We start from the raw sequence: 22766 nt of genomic DNA, 5'->3' as shown, positions 1-22766 counted from the left end.
TTTCTGTGTTGAGACTCTGTTTTTGAGCTCACACTTGTAACAACCATTTGAAGACATAATAAAGAGGTCAGCATTGGAAGCTAGGACCAGGAGACGTAGCCAGAAAGTCTGGTGAACTCCTTTAGCATTTTTGCTTGTGTTGATGTGTCTGATTGTGTTTATATAATTGTTTAAGTGTCTATGTTATTCGCAATCTTATCGATCCATTGCAATAAGTAACATAGGCAACTTCACACATAGTCTGTAATACCTTTTATCAATTTCAAACAAAAAACACCTCTTTCTTCCACAAGAAAACCAAAGCTCGGGAATTGAAGAACAAAGTAAAGGAAATAGCTCTTGAAGGGAGACCCCCAATAATTTTTTTTCCAGAGATGAAAGAGGAGGCGTTCTCCCATTTTCGCAATTTGTATACATCGGACATGCAAACAGAAGAAAGATAGAAGGAGGCCTTTCTTTCACCATTCAATTAAAAAATTATGGCTCAGGAAAAGGCTCTTCTCATGGAAGAGATCAAGGAGGAGGAAGTGACAGATGCAATATGGGCACTAGATCTAGATAAGGAACCCAGACTGTATGGCTTCTCCATAAGTTTTTATAGCTCCTCCTGGTTTTTAATTAAGGAAGTTTTAATTAGAATGCTCCATTGGGCTAGAATTAATGGGAAATTAGGACGGGGAACAAATTTTTATTTCCTAGCATTAAAATACGAAAGGAGTAAAATGCTTCAAATTTTAGCAGGTTGAGGCCCATTTCCTTGTGCAATGCATGGTACAAAATTATAACGAAAATAAATTCTAGGTGTCTAACATTGGCTTGACGTTCTTAATCCCATTTCCAAATCCACTACTTCAGAAGCTACATGCCCATAGTGTCACAGTCATTTTAATCGCCACCACCAGAACTACCTCTACCTCTCCCACCAGAATCTGTGTTAACATTGTTGTAGTCACTTTGACTTCCAGTATAACCAAACCTGCCACTACTACCCATTCTTCGAGGGACAGCGTTCATTCTATTGTGATTATCGTTGCCACGTCCGCCTCCGCCACGACCTTGAGTCCATCCATTATACTGATTATCGTTGCCACGGCCTTGAGTCCATCCATTATACTAATTATCGTTGCCACGGCCTTGATTCCATCCATCATAGTGATTACCGTTGCCACGGCCGCCGCCACGACCTTGATTCCGTACATTATAGTGATTACCGTTGCCACGGCCGCCGCCACGACGTTGATTCCATCCGTTAGCCGAAGAACAGTGACACCCCGGTGTATCTACGTTCTGATGGCCTAGAGTTGCAAAATTTCCTGCTCCGCCTATCGCCCATCCACGCCCACGGCCTCTGCCACCGCGACGCCCACGAACTTGAGTCCATCCGTTATCTAAAGGATGATTATGATATCCCGATGTATCGGTGGTGTTCTGAGAGCTTAGAGTTGCAACATGTTCTTCTGATGTCCCCGTCGCCCATCCACGCCCACGCCCATGCCCACGCCCTCTGCCCCTGCTATTTTGTGTAGAATCTTCTCCAGGCTCAGGCTCATACTCATATTCATCACTGAAACTTGTGGATTTAGCTCATCAGAATGATCTTCTCCCTCATGCTGATATTCCTCACCTGGAATTAGTGGCTTTACTTGATCTTGATCAGCATGGAGAGGTGATTGATAACCTGCAGATGATGTGTTGAGTTGTGTCCTAGATAGCGTAATTGATATCGTGGATACCTGTCTGGTCATTTCCAAAGTCGATAGGCCTTCTTCCAGAGGTTCCCAAATAGTGTTTATATCAGCAGAACCTGTTTCTGTATTCTGATGGAGTTCAGGGAATCTCGTCTTTATCATCTCTGCAATTGTTACAGTCTTGCTTATTGCTCTTCCCATTCCCTTCAAGATAATGTGAGATGCACCTTTTTCTTCCAGTAATGCAATTGCATATCCAACGCACTTCCCGAGCATCGCCGCTGCCGCGATACGAATCTCGTTTTCGCTTTTGGGAACAGTGGGGCCGGAATTCTCCACTCTTCGATATTTATCCATGATGATGATTATGGCACCCTATTCCCTCCCTCTGCAACTTAAACAAATTCGCAAAAGCCACTGATATCCCAACGGAAAACACAGAGTTAAGTTAATGGCACCGATATCCCGATAACATGAAGAACATTAGTTACCGAGCAAACATCCAAAGAATAAACGATTGGCATAAAATATATATTTATGGGCACGGAACCATGGACGGCCGACTTCACTCGACCCGCATAATTAGAGGATGTATTTAGTTGGGGGTTGGAACTGAGGGAGTCAAGTACACCATAAGGCTTTGATGTTGATGTCATCTTTATAATGCGTTGGAAATAGGGTTTGAATTGAGTGGGAAAGGAAATAGGGTTTGAGTAGAGTTCGATTGCAGTTTTTGAGATTACACAAGTTCATGAAAAATAAATGTTATTATTGTTTATTTAAAATGTGAAATTAGAAATTATTAGAATAAGATTCATATTATTAAAAATATATAGATATAAATGTGATTACATTTTGAAATTAATAATTATTTGGTTTTTTTATAGAGATTTTAGATGAATGGTATGATTAAAAAACTTTGAATTTTTGGAAATAATTATTAATTAAGGAAAATGACATAGTGTAAAAAGGAAAGAAGAAATGAAAATAGGATACAGAGCCCAATGAAGATGAAATGAATATGAAGGAGTAGGGGATATAAGCAATAGGAAGGGAATGGGTTTATAGAATATGTTGATGGATAGTGGGTTTTCAAGAATGATTCACTTTATAGCCGTTTTATAGAAGGAATTAGGGTGTTTCTTGATTCCAAGAGCTTGGCCTATGGGAGGAGTAATAAGGTGTAGATAGTAGAATTTTGGTCCCATCTAAATGAATAAAATATATAGAATTGTGGGAGCCATGTGTGATTGTCTACTTAAAAGATGTGGCTATGCAATGTGTCACATAAGTGCTTTCTAAGGAAGGTGGAATCCATTCAACTATCTATGATAACGATGATGAGGAGTTAAGGAAACTCCTTGCTTATCATGTTCAATCATACATCCTCTTCATTGAACCCTTGACCCTTGTTCCAACTGTCCAATAATAAATTATACAATTCTTCATTTCTCTAATTATTATGTATTTCCGATTGACATTCTGTAATATTGGTTTTTTTGCAAATTTAGAACACGTGGATTTCCACATCCATATAGGACATACATACCATATTCTCAATGTTTTTAATTATCATCCTTTCTTGGTTGTGAATGGTTAATAATGGCTTCACTATCTATTTACGAGTTGTGATATCAATTAAAATAACCTTAGTTAAAATTTAATGTTAACTTGAAAATCCTTTAAATATAAAACTTCTCGTGTTAAATAAACCCATGCAAAAAGTAAATTGCATAACTTTTGTAATAGAAAAGAATAAAAGATCTTGTTGGCTTGAAAAGTATTTTACTTTTTACAGTTTAATAAAATCAATATGCCCAAAAGCTTAAGTGTTTATGTTATAGTTTTTGAGAAATCTTCACTGAAATTGAGTGTTTTCCCTTTCCTCTGTTTTAACCATATACCATTGCTTTCCGTGTTCATTCTTGTGCATCGCATTTTCAAGCTCATAAAAATATTGACTCGGATCGTATTTATTAAACATTTGTTAATATAGAAATGAATTTCCAGAATGTGTATCTTATCGGGACACATACATATATAAGCTTACCCACAACATAGATACCTTATTCACAATGTTTTCAATTTTCAGTTTATTTTCATTTCTTTGTGTTTACAAGATGATTTATAAATTGATATAAGTTTATTTAAACTTCAATTTTAACATAGTCCCCCATTAAATATAAATCTTATTGTATTATAAAACTAGTGCAAATAAGATGACCATTAAAATTGAATTTCTATACATTTTGTAATAAAAGAGAATGGGAAATCCATATACTCTTAGTGCCATTTTAAAAACTATCTAACCTTTTATTATGGATGCGATCGCTTCCTAAGAGGTTGTTCCATCCTCCTCCCAAGTGTAATGCCTCGTTTAAGTCACTGCAAGCGCTATGCCGTGGGTGCATGTAAGAGTACAAGTGGAGTCTCTTCCTATAAATGGAATTTATGGGCCTGGTTTTGGAATATGAAGAGGTGAGTGCGAGTGGAGGTGAGGATAGACCCTCGACCCCAATCCGCTGTTTCCCAATTTCTCTCTCGGTGGGTAATATTTTCTAGTTTGAAGAGGTGCTTTTGGTAAATAGAATTAACGTTGGTATCTGCATCGAGTGGTGTGACCTTTTTAGTCTTTTCACTGTAATGGTGTGTGGCTTCAGTCTCTCTAGAGTGCTGGTGAGAATGTTGTCGCCTGTTACACGTATTCTATTCCAATGTTTTCTCTTGCATCACTGGTTTTGTAGGTTTGTTCAATTTCTAGGCCTGTTTGTGATATCGTGGGTAATTGTCCAGTCCTTGGGGGTAAGTTCTGTTGGATGGATATCATTGGCTCCTGATTGGTTTGAGGTTTTGGGTTGCTTCGAGTTTGGTGGTATGATTTGAAGAAAGCTTGTTCTCTTGCCATTTTGTGAAATCTTTCAGTTCTTGGTGTTTGTTGACGGTGTTGCGCTGTTAGGGATTGATACACGCCTCTCTGTGTTATCTCAATGTTTGGCGGGTTATTGTGTAATATTGTGTGTCATGGTTACGGGATGCAATGATAGTGAGAAGTTGGTGGAATTTGCACCATTGGTGTGGAAATTCGGTGATGATATAATGGTTTTCAGCATTGGGGTTCACGGTTCTATGTCTAGTCCTTCATCTTGCTTTATAGGTCGAGGGTCTTCCAATTGTTTCCGTAAGTGCTCCCTCTTAGTTGTGCACATGACTCCTATATAGAGAATGTGTAGCAAAAGGGGAGGAGGAGGCAATTTTACTGTGGCGAAGAAAAGGGTCCGTCCTTTTTCCTGAGGGGAGGAAAGAAATTCTACTCTTGGAATGTAAAGAGTCAGGGGATCGCCCGCATCACTCTGATTTTGAATTGGTTGGTGAATATATGAAATGGGCCCCTTCTCCTATAATATTCAAGAGTAGGCGGCAACATTTTTTGATTTCTATGACTTTACATCAACAAATGGATACCCCGTTAGGACCGATTTTCAAAAACAGGCAGGTCAAAAAGTATAATGTAATCTCCTCATTGGAGGACATTAAACACATGATTCATAATCAAAGGTTCTATTTAGAAAATTTGGATTCTTATTTACCTCATCTTGAAGGCTTCCCTGTGAGTGAATCAGCCTCTAGTGATCTTACGGACCCCGCGGATGATAGTTCCCAAGCGCCGACTACTATACCTTCTTCTGATCATGAATATAGATGCATGGTTTTTCAATCAATTTTGGCATGCGAACTAAAACGTATGGCCTCTTCGAGGGGTTCCCAATTATATTTTGGTTGAGAAGTACCTTGTTTTGGAGAATATTTCTGGTTGTCAATCTAGTTAATTATGTGGACAATTTTTTCTCTGTCACTTTTTGTGGTTATCGCCGTGGATGGATGGTGTTATCGATGTATCTTGAGTTTTATGGTTGGATGTCATATCTTGTTGTTCCTCTGGGCTATGAATTGGGGAATTGAGATTATGGCTCCCGCCATTGTATTTGTGACACGTCTGTGCTTTACCTACAATTGGATATGGATAAATGTGTGTATGTTGGATAACCCTCTATTCATGCGAGATCCTATGTGTTGTGATTTTAATGGTGGTTGATATTTCTATGGATGTGCGCGCATTATGGCTAATTCTTGCTTGTTCTACGGTCCACTAGCACCGTTTGGTGGTTGATTTGTTCTTGTGGGTGCCTATACATTATGAATTTCTCGGCAGTGGATCTTTTTGTGGCTCTGGGAGCATTATGGAAACTTCCTCTTTATTCTGATGACCAATGACACTATGGTTATTTGGTTTATTCTCTGAATTGTGAAAATATATGGTTATGGAGATACACTCCCCTTTGGTAGTTGATGCTAGGTATTTCTTGCAATTTATACATCGTTATGTTGCTTCTTGTCAATGGAGAAGGGTGATACTTTCCGTGGCTTATTGGCATTGTGTTTTGAAACTTTGCTTATGTATCTATGATGGGACTGGATAGGTGTGTGGTGTTGTGTGTTGTTAAACTGAAGAGAGCAATACTCCTCCGCGTCTTTGTTATATGGGGGTATTTGGGATCTTTCTCTTTCCTATGTATTTCTGGGCGGGACCTGAAAAGGATAACTTTGTAACCCTTTTTTGTTAATGAAATCCAAGAGGTTCAATTTACAAAAAAATAAAAATAAACACTATTTAACCTTTTATAATTGATAGAATAAAATTTTCATTATATAAAGTATATATACAATCTCTAGAATTTTATGCCAAACTAGATGAAAATCCCATTTGCAATGCCCATCACAAGTTTTTTGTTTTTGTTTGGTTCACCGTATCGGAGACCACCAGGTACATCCACAGAAAACCCACACGTGTCTAGGCGAGCTGATTTTCATTCATGTAGAAATTAATCCCAAGGAGCGAGCATGTCGATCTTGGAGGGACTGGAGCCTCGGTGGAGAGGATAAGAGCGACTCCTACCTACCACCCGAGCTACACCCACCGGACAACACCCATCGCAAATACCAAAAATACAATTATGCAATGTATCAACGGAAGTAAAATTGCACAATTAATGAAAACGTTATACATTTTGAGAAATTATCAATAATATTGCCTCTTTCCCTTTCATTTTTCTTAACCATATATCATCCCCTTGAAAGACGATTCACAATTATTATCTGTAATTCAAAAGGTGAGAGATCGTAAAAGTGCTTGTTTTAATGTATATGTAAATAATTTTACTTATTTTCCCGATCATTCAATTCTCGAGTTAACATTGTCCAATTGATTAATATTAGTATAAAACCCACGCCCACGCCCACACCCACGCCCACGCCCTCTGCCCCTGCTATTTTGTGTAGAATCTTCTCCAGGCTCAGGCTCATACTCATATTCATCACCTGAAACTTGTGCATTTAGCTCATCAGAATGATCTTCTCCCTCATGCTGATATTCCTCACCTGGAATTAGTGGCTTTACTTGATCTTGATCAGCATGGAGAGGTGATTGATAACCTGCAGATGATGTGTTGAGTTGTGTCCTAGATAGCGTAATTGACATCGTGGATACCTGTGTGTTCATTTCCAAAGTCGATAGGCCTTCTTCCAGAGGTTCCCAAATAGTGTTTATATCAGCAGAACTTGTTTCTGTATTCTGATGGAGTTCAGGGAATCTCGTCTTTATCATCTCTGCAATTGTTACAGTCTTGCTTATTGCTCTTCCCATTCCCTTCAAGATAATGTGAGATGCACCTTTTTCTTCCAGTAATGCAATTTCATATCCAACGCACTTCCCGAGCATCCCCGCTGCCGTGATACGAATCTCGTTTTCGCTTTTGGGAACAGTGGGGCCGGAATTCTCCACTCTTCGATATTTATCCATGATGATGATTATGGCACCCTATTCCCTCCCTCTACAACTTAAACAAATTTGCAAAAGCCACTGATATCCCAACGGAAAACACACAGTTAAGTTAATGGCACTGATATCCTGATAACATGAAGAACATTAGTTACCGAACAAACATCCAAAGAATAAACGATTGGCATAAAATATATATTTATGGGCACAGAACCATGGACGGCCGACTTCACTCGACCCGCATAATTAGAGGACGTATTTAGTTGGGGGTTGGAACTGAGGGAGTCAAGTACACCATAAGGCTTTGATGTTGATGTCATCTTTATAATGCGTTGGAAATAGGGTTTGAATTGAGTGGGAAAGGAAATAGGGTTTGAGTAGAGTTCGATTGCAGTTTTTTAGATTACACAAGTTCATGAAAAATAAATGTTATTATTGTTTATTTAAAATGTGAAATTAGAAATTATTAGAATAAGATTCATATTATTAAAAATATATAGATATAAATGTGATTACATTTTGAAATTAATAATTATTTGTTTTTTTATAGAGATTTTAGATGAATGGTATGATTAAAAAACTTTGAATTTTGGGAAATAATTATTAATTAAGGAAAATGACATAGTGTAAAAAGGAAAGAAGAAATGAAAATAGGATACAGAGCCCAATGAAGATGAAATGAATATGGAGTAGGGGATATAAGGAATAGGAAGGGAATGGGTTTATAGAATATGTTGATGGATAGTGGGTTTTCAAGAATGATTCACTTTATAGCCGTTTTATAGAAGGAATTAGGGTGTTTCTTGATTCCAAGAGCTTGGCCTATGGGAGGAGTAATAAGGTGTAGATAGTAGAATTTTGGTCCCGTCTAAATGAATAAAATATATAGAATTGTGGGAGCCATGTTGATTGTCTACCTAAAAGATGTGGCTATGCAATGTGTCACATAAGTGCTTTCTAAGGAAGGTGGAATCCATTCAACTATCTATGATAACGATGATGAGGAGTTAAGGAAACTCCTTGCTTATCATGTTCAATCATACATCCTCTTCACTGAACCCTTGACCCTTGTTCCAACTGTCCAATAATAAATTATACAATTCTTCATTTCTCTAATTATTATGTATTTTCGATTGACATTCTGTAATATTGGTTGTTTTTGCAAATTTAGAACACGTGGATTTCCACATCCATATAGGACATACATACCATATTCTCAATGTTTTTAATTATCATCCTTTCTTGGTTGTGAATGGTTAATAATGGTTTCACTATCTATTTACGCGTTGTGATATCAATTAATATAACCTTAGTTAAAATTTAATGTTAACTTGAAAATCCTTTAAATATAAAACTTCTCAATATGCCATAAAAAAATCCTTTTAATAAAATCAATATGCCCTAAAGCTATATGTGTTTGCGTTATAGTTTGTGATAAATCTTAAGTGTTTATGTTATAGTTTTTGAGAAATCTTCATTGAAATTGAGTGTTTTCCCTTTCCTCTGTTTTAACCATATACCATTGCTTTCCGTGTTCATTCTTGTGCATCACATTTTCAAGCTCATAAAAATATTGACTCGGATCATATTTATTAAACATTTGTTAATATAGAAATGAATTTCCAGAATGTGTATCTTATCGGGACACATACATATATAAGCTTACCCAAAACATAGATACCTCATTCACAATGTTTTCAATTTTCAGTTTATTTTCATTTCTTTGTGTTTACAAGATGATATATAAATTGATATAAGTTTATTTAAACTTCAATTTTAACATAGTCCCCCATTAAATATAAATCTTATTGTATTACAAAACTAGTGCAAATAAGATGACCATTAAAATTGAATTTCTATACATTTTGTAATAAAAGATAATGGGAAATCCATATACTCTTAGTGTCATTTTAAAAACTATCTAACCTTTTATTATGGATGCGATCGCTTCCTAAGAGGTTGTTCCATCCTCCTCCGAAGTGTAATGCCTCGTTTAAGTCACTGCAGGCGATATGCCGTGGTGCATGTAAGAGTACAAGTCTAGTCTCTTCCTATAAATGGAATTTATGGGCCTGGTTTTGGAATATGAAGAGGTGAGTGCGAGTGGAGGTGGGGATAGACCCTCGACCCCGATCCGATGTTTCCCAATTTCTCTCTCGGTGGGTAATATTTTCTAGTTTGAAGAGGTGCTTTTGGTAAATAGAATTAACGTTGGTATTTGCATCGAGTGGTGCGACCTTTTCAGTCTTTTCACTGTAATGGTGTGTGGCTTCAGTCTCTCTAGAGTGCTGGTGAGAACGCTGTCGCCTGTTACAGGTATTCTATTCCAATGTTTTCTCTTGCATCACTGGTTTTGTAGGTTTGTTCAATTTCTAGGCCTGTTTGTGATATCGTGGGTAATTGTCCAGTCCTTGGGGGTAAGTTATGTTGGTTGGATATCACTGGCTCCTGATTGGTTTGAGGTTTTGGGTTGCTTCGAGTTTGGTGGTATGATTTGAAGAAATCTTGTTCTCTTGCCATTTTGTGAAATCTTTCAGTTCTTGGTGTTTGTTGACGGTGTTGCGCTGTTGGGGATTGATACACGCCTCTCTGTGTTATGTCAATGTTTGGCGGGTTATTGTGTAATATTGCATGTCATGGTTACGGGATGTAGTGATAGTGAGAAGTTGGTGGAATTTGCACCATTGGTGTGGAAATTCGGTGATGATATAATGGTTTTTAGGATTGGGGTTCACGGTTCTATGTCTAGTCCTTCATCTTGCTTTATAGGTCGAGGGTCTTCCAATTTTTTCCGTAAGTGCTCCCTCTTAGTTGTGCTCATGACTCCTATATAGAGAATGTGTAGCAAAAGGGGAGGAGGAGGCAATTTTACTGTGGCGAAGAAAAGGGTCCGTCCTTTTTCCTACGACTCCGTGGACACTTTCTTTGATGCAGTTCCTCCTGAGGGGAGGAAAGAAATTCTACTGTTGGAATGTAAAGAGTCAGGGGATCGCCTGCATCACTCTGATTTTGAATTGGTTGGTGAATATATGAAATGGGCCCCTTTTCCTATAATATTCAAGAGTAGGCGGCAACATTTTTCGATTTCTATGACTTTACATCAACAAATGGATACCCCGTTAGGACCGATTTTCAAAAATAGGCAGGTCAAAAATTATAATGTAATCTCCTCATTGGAGGACATTAAACACATGATTCATAATCAAAGGTTCTATTTAGAAAATCTTGATTCTTATTTACCTCATGTTGAAGGCTTCCCTGTGAGTGACTCGGCCTCTGGTGATCTTACGGACCCCGCGGATGATAGTGTGCAAGCGCCGACTACTATACCTTCTTCTCATCATGAATATAGATGCATGGTTTTGCAATCAATTTTGGCATGCGAACTAAAACGTATGGCCTCTTCGAGGGGTTCCCAGTTATATTTTGGTTGAGAAGTACCTTGTTTTGGAGAATATTTCTGGTTGCCAATCTAGTTAATTATGTGGACAGTTTTTTCTCTGTCACTTTTTGTGGTTATCGCCGTGGATGGATGGTGTTATCGATGTATCTTGTGTTTTATGGTTGGATGTCATATCTTGTTGTTTCTCTGGGCTATGGATTGGGGAATTGAGATTATGGCTCCCGCTGTTGTATTTGTGACACGCCTGTGCTTTACCTACAATTCGATATGGATAAATGTGTGTACGTTGGATAACCCTCTATTCATGCGGAATCCTACGTGTTGTGATTTTATTGGAGGTTGATATTTCTATGGATGTGCGTGCATTATGGCTAATTCTTGCTTGTTCTACGGTCCACTAGCACCGTTTGGTGGTTGATTTGTTCTTGTGGGTGCCTATACATTATGAATTTCTCGGCGGTGGATCTTTTTTTGGCTCTAGGAACATTATGGAAACTTCCTCTTTATTCTGATGAGCAATGACAATATGGTTATTTGGTTTATTCTCTGAATTGTGAAAATATATGGTTACGGAGATACACTCCCCTTTGGTAGTTGATGCTAGGTATTTCTTGCAATTTATACATCGTTATGTTGCTTCTTGTCAATGGAGAAGGGTGATACTTTCTGTGGCTTATTGGCATCGTGTTTTGAAACTTTGCTTATGTATCTATGATGGGACTGGATAGGTGTGTGGTGTTGTGTGTTGTTAAACTGAAGAGAGCAATACTCCTCCACGTCTTTGTTATATGGGGGTATTTGGGATCTTTCTCTTTCCTATGTATTTCTGGGCGGGACCTGAAAAGGATAACTTTGTAACCTTTTTTTGTTAATGAAATCCAAGAGGTTCAATTTACAAAAAAATAAAAGTAAACACTATTTAACCTTTTATAATTGATAGAATAAGATTTTCATTATATAAAGTATATATACAATCTCTGGAATTTTATGCCAAACTAGATGAAAATCCCATTTGCAATGCCCATCACAAGTTTTTTGTTTTTGTTTGGTTCACCGTATCGGAGACCACTAGGTACATCCATAGAAAACCCACGCGTGTCTAGGCAAGCTGATTTTCATTCATGTAGAAATTAATCCCAAGGAGCGAGCATGTCAATCTTGGAGGGACTGGAGCCTCGGTGGGGAGGATAAGAACGAATTCTACCTACCACCCGAGCTACAACCACTTGACAACACCCATCGCAAATACCAAAAATACAATTATGCAATGTATCAACGAAAGTAAAATTGCACAATTAATGAAAATGTTATACATTTTGAGAAATTATCATTAATATTGCCTCTTTTCCCTTTCATTTTTCTTAACCATATATCATCCCCTTGAAAGACGATTCACAATTATTATCTGTAATTCAAAAGGTGAGAGATCGTAAAAGTGTTTGTTTCAATGTATATGTAAATAATTTTACTTATTTTCCCGATCATTCAATTCTCGAGTTAACATTGCCCAATTGATTAATATTAGTATAAAATGCACGCCCACGCCCACACCCTCTGCCCCTGCTATTTTGTGTAGAATCTTCTCCAGGCTCAGGCTCATACTCATATTCATCACCTGAAACTTGTGGATTTAGCTCATCAGAATGATCTTCTCCCTCATGCTGATATTCCTCACCTGGAATTAGTGGCTTTACTTGATCTTGATCAGCATGGAGAGGTGATTGATAACCTGCAGATGATGTGTTGAGTTGTGTCCTAGATAGCGTAATTGATATCGTGGATACCTGTCTGGTCATTTCCAAAGTCGATAGGCCTTCTTCCAGAGGTTCCCAAATAGTGTTTATATCAGCAGAACCTGTTTCTGTATTCTGATGGAGTTCAGGGAATCTCGTCTTTATCATCTCTGCAATTGTTACAGTCTTGCTTATTGCTCTTCCCATTCCCTTCAAGATAATGTGAGATGCACCTTTTTCTTCCAGTAATGCAATTGCATATCCAACGCACTTCCCAAGCATCCCCGCTGCCGTGATACGAATCTCGTTTTCGCTTTTGGGAACAGTGGGGCCGGAATTCTCCACTCTTCGATATTTATCCATGATGATGATTATGGCACCCGATTCCCTCCCTCTGCAACTTAAACAAATTCACAAAAGCCACTGATATCCCAATGGAAAACACACAGTTAAGTTAATGGCACTGATATCCCGATAACATGAAGAACATTAGTTACCCAACAAACATCCAAAGAATAAACGATTGGCATAAAATATATATTTATGGGCACGGAACCATGGACGACCGACTTCACTCGACCCGCATAATTAGAGGACGTATTTAGTTGGGGGTTGGAACCAAGGGAGTCAAGTACAACATAAGGCTTTGATGTTGATGTCATCTTTATAATGCGTTGGAAATAGGGTTTGAATTCAGTGGGAAAGGAGATAGCGTTTGAGTAGAGTTCGATTGCAGTTTTTGAGATTACACAAGTTCATGAAAAATAAATGTTATTATTGTTTTTTTTAAATGTGAAATTTGAAATTATTAGAATAAGATTCATATTATTAAAAATATATAGATATAAATGTGATTACATTTTGAAATTAATAATTATTTGGTTTTTTTATAGAGATTTTAGATGAATGGTATGATTAAAAAACTTTGAATTTTTGGAAATAATTATTAATTAAGGAAAATGACATAGTGTAAAAAGGAAAGAAGAAATGAAAATAGGATACAGAGCCCAATGAAGATGAAATGAATAAGAAGGAGCAGGGGATATAAGGAATAGGAAGGGAATGGGTTTATAGAATATGTTGATGGATAGTGGGTTTTCAAGAATGATTCCTTTATAGCCGTTTTATAGAAGGAATTAGGGTGTTTCTTGATTCCAAGAGCTTGGCCTATGGGAGGAGTAATAAGGTGTAGATAGTAGAATTTTGGTCCCGTCTAAATGAATAAAATATATAGAATTATGGGAGCCATGTGTGATTGTCTACTTAAAAGATGTGGCTATGCAATGTGTCACATAAGTGCTTTCTAAGGAAGGTGGAATCCATTCAACTATCTATGATAACGATGATGAGGAGTTAAGGAAACTCCTTGCTTATCATGTTCAATCATACATCCTCTTCACTGAACCCTTGACCCTTGTTCCAACTGTCCAATAATAAATTATACAATTCTTCATTTCTCAAATTATTATGTATTTCCGATTGATATTCTGTAATATTGGTTGTTTTTGCAAATTTAGAACACGTGGATTTCCACATCCATATAGGACATACATACCATATTCTCAATGTTTTTAATTATCATCCTTTCTTGGTTGTGAATGGTTAATAATGGTTTCACTATCTATTTACGAGTTGTGATATCAATTAATATAACCTTAGTTAAAATTTAATGTTAACTTGAAAATCCATTAAATATAAAACTTCTCATGTTAAAGAAACTCATGCAAAAAGTAAATTGCATAACTTTCTTGGTGTTTACTTTCTTGGTGTTAACTTGAAAATCCATTAAATATAAAACTTCTCATGTTAAAGAAACTCATGCAAAAAGTAAATTGCATAACTTTCATTTCTTTGTGTTTACAAGATGATATATAAATTGATATAAGTTTATTTAAACTTCAATTTTAACATAGTGCCCCATTAAATATAAATCTTATTGTATTACAAAACTAGTGCAAATAAGATGACCATTAAAATTGAATTTCTATACATTTTGTAATAAAAGAGAATGGGAAATCCATATACTCTTAGTGCCATTTTAAAACTATCTAACCTTTTATTATGGATGCGATCGCTTCCTAAGAGGTTGTTCCATCCTCCTCCCAAGTGTAATGCCTCGTTTAAGTCACTGCAGGCGCTATGTCGTGGGTGCATGTAAGAGTACAAGTGGAGTCTCTTCCTATAAATGGAAATTATGGGCCTGGTTTTGGAATATGAAGAGGTGAGTGCGAGTGGAGGTGAGGATAGACCCTCGACCCCGATCCGCTGTTTCCCAATTTCTCTCTCGGTGGGTAATATTTTCTAGTTTGAAGAGGTACTTTTGGTAAATAGAATTAACGTTGGTGTCTGCATCGAGTGGTGCGACCTTTTCAGTCTTTTCACTGTAATGGTGTGTGGCTTCAGTCTCTCTAGAGTGTTGGTGAGAACGCTGTCGCCTGCTATAGGTATTATATTCCTATGTTTTCTCTTGCATCATTGGTTTTGTAGGTTTGTTCAATTTCTAGGCCTGTTTGTGATATCGTGGGTAATTGTCCAGTCCTTGGGGGTAAGTTCTGTTGGTTGGATATCACTGGCTCCTGATTGGTTTGAGGTTTTGGGTTGCTTCGAGTTTGGTGGTATGATTTGAAGAAAGCTTGTTCTCTTGCCATTTTGTGAAATCTTTCAGTTATTGGTGTTTGTTGTCGGTGTTGCGATATTAGGGATTGATACATGCCTCTCTGTGTTATGTCAATGTTTGGCGGGTTATTGTGTAATATTGCGTGTCATGGTTACGGGACGCAGTGATAGTGAGAAGTTGGTGGAATTTGCACCATTGGTGTGGAAATTCGGTGATGATATAATGGTTTTCAGGATTGGGGTTCACGGTTCTATGTCTAGTCCTTCATCTTGCTTTATAGGTCGAGGGTCTTCCAATTGTTTTCGTAAGTGCTCCCTCTTAGTTGTGCTCATGACTCCTATATAGAGAATGTGTAGCAAAAGGGGAGGAGGAGGCAATTTTATTGTGGCGAAGAAAAGGGTCCGTCCTTTTTCCTACGACTCCGTGGACACTTTCTTTGATGTAGTTCCTCCTGAGGGGAGGAAAGAAATTCTACTCTTGGAATATAAAGAGTCAGGGGATCGCCTGCGTCACTCTGATTTTGAATTGGTTGGTGAATATATGAAATGGGCCCCTTCTCCTATAATATTCAAGAGTAGGCGGCAACATTTTTTGATTTCTATGACTTTACATCAACAAATGGATACCCCATTAGGACCGATTTTCAAAAACAGGCAGGTCAAAAATTATAATGTAATCTCCTCATTGGAGGACATTAAACACATGATTCATAATCAAAGGTTCTATTTAGAAAATTTGGATTCTTATTTAGCTCATGTTGAAGGCTTCCCTGTGAGTGACTCAGCCTCTGGTGATCTTACGGACCCCGCGGATGATAGTGCGCAAGCGCCGACTACTATACCTTCTTCTGATCATGAATATAGATGCATGGTTTTGCAATCAATTTTGGCATGCGAACTAAAACGTATGGCCTCTTCGAGTGGTTCCCAATTATATTTTGGTTGAGAAGTACCTCGTTTTGGAGAATATTTCTGGTTGCCAATCTAGTTAATTATGTGGACAGTTTTTTCTCTGTCACTTTTTGTGGTTATCGCCGTGGATGGATGGTGTTATCGATGTATCTTGTGTTTTATGGTTGGATGTCATATCTTGTTGTTTCTCTGGGCTATGAATTGGGGAATTGAGATTATGGCTCCCGCTGTTGTATTTGTGACACGCCTGTGCTTTACCTACAATTGGATATGGATAAATGTGTGTACGTTGGATAACCCTCTATTCATGCGGGATCCTATGTGTTGTGATTTTATTGGCGGTTGATATTTCTATGGATGTGCGTGCATTATGGCTAATTCTTGCTTGTTCTACGGTCCACTAGCACCGTTTGGTGGTTGATTCTTTCTTGTGGGTGCCTATACATTATGAATTTCTCGGCGGTGGATCTTTTTGTGGCTCTGGGAACATTATGGAAACTTCCTCTTTATTCTGATGACCAATGACACTATGGTTATTTGGTTTATTCTCTGAATTGTGAAAATATATGGTTATGGAGATACACTCCCCTTTGGTAGTTGATGCTAGGTATTTCTTGCAATTTATACATCGTTATGTTGCTTCTTGTCAATGGAGAAGGGTGATACTTTCTGTGGCTTATTGGCATCGTGTTTTGAAACTTTGCTTATGTATCTATGATGGGACTGGATAGGTGTGTGGTGTTGTGTGTTGTTAAACTGAAGAGAGCAATACTCCTCCGCGTCTTTGTTATATGGAGGTATTTGGGATCTTTCTCTTTCCTATGTATTTTTGGGCGGGAACTGAAAAGGATAACTTTGTAACCCTTTTTTGTTAATGAAATCCAAGAGGTTCAATTTACAAAAAAAATAAAAATAAACACTATTTAACCTTTTATAATTGATAGAATAAAATTTTCATTATATAAAGTATATATACAATCTCTAGAATTTTATGCCAAACTAGATGAAAATCCCATTTGCAATGCCCATCACAAGTTTTTTGTTTTTGTTTGGTTCACCGTATCGGAGACCACCAGGTACATCCACAGAAAACCCACGCATGTCTAGGCGAGCTGATTTTCATTCATGTAGAAATTAATCCCAAGGAGCGAGCATGTCAATCTTGGAGGGACTGGAGCCTCGGTGGGGAGGATAAGAGCGAATCCTACCTACCACCCGAGATACACCCACTTGACAACACCCATCGCAAATACCAAAAATACAATTATGCAATGTATCAACGAAAGTAAAATTGCACAATTAATGAAAATGTTATACATTTTGAGAAATTATCATTAATATTGCCTCTTTTCCCTTTCATTTTTCTTAACCATATATCATCCCCTTGAAAGACGATTCACAATTATTATCTGTAATTCAAAAGGTGAGAGATCGTAAAAGTGTTTGTTTCAATGTATATGTAAATAATTTTACTTATTTTCCCGATCATTCAATTCTCGAGTTAACATTGTCCAATTGATTAATATTAGTATAAAACCCAACATAAATTTTCACAGTGTAGTTCTTCCAAAGATAATTCAATTTAGTATTAGGTTTTCTGCCTTCAATTCCCTTCATTTGTAGTAGTTGGAAAATACCTACATTACCTTAATATAGTTATATAATATATATTTTTTATAATAATTTGAATATAGTATTATATTACAACTTTGATATAAATTTTTATTATATTTTTTTCTCCAAAGGAAAAAAAATTCGTAACTTCATTTAAAGTTTTGAAAAAAAATAACAAAATTACATTTTGCTTATTCTAAGAATTCAGTAGGAGCAACCTTCCGGAAGCGCAGAAAAGAAACTAAATAACATTTTATATTGAAAATTATATGTTTTAATATATAGTTTTTTATTTTTATTTTTTTATATCTTTTCTATATAATTTCATTTTATATGATTTTAACCACAACCTAAAACTATATTGTATTATATATTAAAATTGTATTAATTATAATTAATATTCTTTCGTAACTATAACCAATCATAACATAATTACAAATAAAATGATAATATTAATTAATTACTTAATATCATAAAATTAGCGAATTTCCAAAAACAGTTATGAATTGATTAATTTTCACCATTATCTTCATATCTTGATATGGATAATAATTTTTAAACATTAAGAAGAGCAAATTAATTTATTTTATGGAAACTTTTCAAGAAGAAAAGAGCGTACCGAGGACAAAATGAAGGACTAAATTTATAGACATCTTCTAGATCAAAACTATTAAGGTGTTTCTTGAATTCAAGAGTTTCACACGTGGGAGGAGTAATAAGGGGTGCATGGTAGGATTTTAGCTTGGCCAAAATGAATAGAATGTTTAAACTTGTGGGAGTAATGTGGGTTTTTTTGACTTAAATACGTGGGTGTGGATTCTAGAATGTGTAGCATTTGTGCTTTTTGATGCAGGTTTTTACTTGTATAAGTTTTTTCTTTTTAAAAAGCAATGTATTTTCATTAATGATGTCGCGGGGATGGTTGATAGAAATGTTGTTATCCTCTCCACCTGGGTTCAAATCCTGCATGTAACATGTTGAATTCATAATGAGTACACCCTTTCAATAGCAATATTGAGACTTGTTGTCTCGGATTCCTGAAGACTAAAACATGTATAAAAAAATGTTTCATTGATTTCATAAATAACCTTGCTCAACATCATCCCATTTTTCTTATGGGGAAGGGATGCCTACGAGGGAACCAATACTATGATGAGATTTTTTAAGCATTGCTATCTTCTAAACGACCCATTCCTTTTAGAAAATTAGGAAACTCTCCAATTCTATTCATGGAGGTGTATGGTTATTTTAGATCTATTGTATCGTCCAACGAGATACAACTATCTACATTTTAAATCGAACAATGTCCAAATTGATAAGATCCAATAGGAAATCCCAATAATTTATGGGAAGATTTGAGGACCCGGTCGAAAACTTCTCCTCACAAAAATTCCTTGAGTTTGGGAGTTAGTAGAAGAGAGATATAAAGAACCTTGATTTCATATTTTTGCTTTTACTAAGAATATTGTTGTCAAGATATCTTGTCTTGGATTAATACTAACACGGCTGTGCTAGAAAATTTTATTTTGGTTAGAAAAATATTAGAAAATATAAGTTGAAAGCCTAGGTTTGATTTCATTCAATTTCTATGTTTGATGTGCAATTTGAATGTGTAGTTTTTTTTCTTGCATATTCTCTGAAGTTGGTAGGCTGCACAACATAAAAAAAAAACGAAACTGAAGCAACCATCCAACGATACATTATACAACCCAATATCTTCTCCATTTCTTTGTTTTTTTTGCGTTGGCGATTACATTTTTGCCTTAGCATTATGAAAAATTGTCCGCGATATTGTCTTTTTCATATTTAAAATGCATATTGCGATTTGGGCATCGGTGTATCTTTCTTTAGATTACTTTTTATTAGTGTTTCACACCCATACTATTTCTTTACTAAACATTATCAGTGAACATTGATGTCCACACATATTATCTTGGATCAATGCTAAGAGGGTTGTGCTAGAAAATATTGTTTTGATTAGAAAATATTAGAAAACATAAGTTGAATGCCAAAGTTTCAGTTCATTCAATTTCTATGTTCAACGTGCAATTTGAATGCGTAGGTTTTATTTCTTGCATATTCTTTGAAGTAACACAACAACCAAACTAAAGCGACCATCAAATGATAATTTATACAACAAAATGTATCCTTCATTTCTCTCCCTTTTTTTTCATTTTCAATTACATTTTTTTCTTAACATTACGAAAGATTAGACGTAGCATTGTCCTTTGCATATCTAAAACGCATATCTCGATTTGGGAATCGATATATGTTTATATAAATTATTTTTTATTAGTGTTTCCCACCCATACTCTTTCGTTACTAAACATTATCAAACCATGACATGTCGTCTCTTTTTTGCTATTTAAGATAACACGTTCACAATTGTTTTAATGATCATTCTTGCTTCACAAGTGATCGGTTAATTCTTGATTACTTTTCTATTACAAATTGTAATAAAAATTAATATAATTTTAAGTGGATTTTAATTTTGACATAAAATTCCTTTGAATATATTCATCAACTACTGGAAAAGAACATGAAAATAAGTTCACCATTATCATTATTATTATTATTATTATTATTAATATTTTTAATTAAATAGAAAATACATATATTGCTAGTGTTGTTCTTAAAACCATTTGACTCTTTATAAATTATAAAAATGATGTTGCATTAAAGTTGTATATATTATTTCTAATTCTTTGTTCCTAATTAAAGCTTTCAACTGAGATAAAAAATACTACGAATACTACGGAGTTTGTTACACAAACAAGATTACATAATTAATGTATATGTTACACATAAATTATAAAAACCATTATTGAAATTTCCTCTTTTTGATAGTATATCATCTATTTGAAAGAGGATTAACCATAGCTACGTGTAATTCAAAAGGTGAGAGATCACGAATTGAGACGGGAGAAAGTTTTTACTTGCATTAAAGGCATGAGTTTCAATGCATGTATAAATGATTTTACTTGTTTATGGTATCATTCAATGCCCCTCGTGATATTGATATCTTAAAGATAAATAATCAATTTTAGACCTTGAGAAAAGTAAAAGTGTTTATTTTATTGGTTACCTGTATTTGATACTAAAAATGTTAATTTTACCATTTAAAAAAGAGTGATTTAAGACCTTAGGTTAGCTGAAGTGGCCTGGAGCGCGACTCAAAGTTTTTTGATATTGTTGCTAGTTGTTTCTGATCTGGGGTTCGTCTCTATTCGATTCTATTTGGGCGAGGCCCCATAACAAGGGTCGATAGTTTACCCGGTTCACCATCCATGAAATGTCGGGAATTACTCAGGGTTTCTCATGCTTTGATACCAAGTTAATCAAACGACTGATTTCGGGTATGCTGATTTCTAATAAGGGGAAAATGATTCTCACATTGAAACATTGAATGCGTTTTTGTTTTGATTTGTTTGAGTGATTTGTTTAGAAATAGTGGTAAATATTATGTTAAGTTAAATTAAAAATCTTTTCTAACAACAAAATATTGTGTTTTATCGTTATTGTGTCGTTATATGGTTTGACCATGTAACGTGGTCACACCTTGATCAACCATGGGCAGACAATGGTGAATCTTTCTTGTCCATGATTAATCAATGTCAAATAATCTAAACCATGGTCGAACATGTTCAACATAGATAACCATGGTACAATTCGGTCAACAAATTCAACCATATCTAACTATGGTCAAACTAGCTCAAAATGGTTGACCATGGTCATTCGTGGCTAGGATGAACAACCATAGTAAACATGGTCAACCATATACATATATTGTTACACATGGATAACCATTATCAAACAATTCTAATAATGGTCGGTTGAACAGGCTCAAAAATGGGAAAACAAGCTCAACAATATTCAAACATGGTCAACGAAATCGTCAATGTTCAACCGTGGCTAGCCACAATCAATATGGCCTTGACCATATTCATATATAATTAAAATTGCCGACCATGGTCAAACAATTGGGGGATTTTCAAAGTATGAATGAGTATCTCGCAAATATGCCACACTTTCTTACTTATCGAAAGGGAACTTGCAAGCATTGTTTTGATAGGTGGAAGATGGAATCCATTCAATTGATGATGAGAAGATGAGGAAAGGAATTTCTTATCATGTTCAATAATACGTCCTTGTAACATACCTCTTTCACACATTTTTTTCCTTCTTTCTATAAATAATAATTAAGGCTTTCTGAAAGAAACTACCTAATCAAGATAAGGAAAGCCATGTCTTAGCATGTTCAATAATACATCCCCGTAACACACCTCTTTCACACAACTTTTCTTTTATTTCTATAAATAATAATTAAGGCTTTCTCAAAGAAACTCCCTAACCAAGATTTATGGATAAAATCTCGAGTACATTAAAAATAGTAAAATAATTCTAAGGGATTTTGGCCAAAACTAATTATACCTCATTCTCTAGCCGAGAGAATTATGAACGTTAATATAATTTTCATATCTGGGAATTTGTCTAATGGACAATTGTGACCATTACATATTTTATCGGCTGACATCCTTTTCTCTCACTGAGAGTATTTTCTATGTAACCACAAAGGGAATTTATTAAAGTCTAACTTACCTTCTTAATCCCCTACATAACTGCTTCTGCCTATTTTAATATTCTAGTCATCATGCCTGTACTCTTCATGACTTGAAACATACCTAGCGATCTTTGATTGAGACTTGGTCGACTTACGTATCACATATCACATTGTTATATGGTTGTTTACTGCTCACGATTTAGATCATGCGGTGCAAATCCAATGACCTATTCTAGTCTAGCATTAGCCTTGGAATTGGATCGATGTCCATTTGAATATCTTTGTCATCTCTCCTTTTCTCATCACCTAGGTCGTTGCTCTATTTTTGCCCGACAACAATTTTTCTTTTTACCCTTTTTCCATGGCTTCCTCCTTTCTTTTTTTTTTGATAGGTTCTTATTGT

At 35.9% G+C, this 22766-nt stretch overlaps 2 protein-coding genes across 2 annotated transcripts; both read right to left on the bottom strand.

The window, feature by feature from the left end:
• Positions 1-6918: 6918 nt before the first annotated feature.
• Positions 6919-7545, bottom strand: LOC149234742 (uncharacterized). The gene has a single exon (XM_089368364.1). It carries the CDS (start codon positions 7543-7545, stop codon positions 6919-6921), a length of 627 nt encoding a protein of 208 aa, XP_089224490.1.
• A 4863-nt stretch (positions 7546-12408) lies between these two features.
• LOC149234741 (uncharacterized) lies at positions 12409-13023 on the bottom strand. Its single transcript, XM_089368363.1, has one exon. The coding sequence runs from the start codon at positions 13021-13023 to the stop codon at positions 12409-12411; it is 615 nt and encodes a 204-aa protein (XP_089224489.1).
• Between the last annotated feature and the right edge of the window lie 9743 nt (positions 13024-22766).

The sequence above is a fragment of the Pinus tabuliformis genome, chromosome 8, assembly GCF_031772625.1.
Source record: "Pinus tabuliformis cultivar Carrire ecotype Pingquan chromosome 8, CPIR1, whole genome shotgun sequence".
Classification (NCBI taxonomy): Eukaryota; Viridiplantae; Streptophyta; class Pinopsida; order Pinales; family Pinaceae; genus Pinus; species Pinus tabuliformis.
The sequence above is the reverse complement of the archived record's forward strand: the minus strand, read 5'-3'. Positions and strand labels throughout refer to the sequence as shown.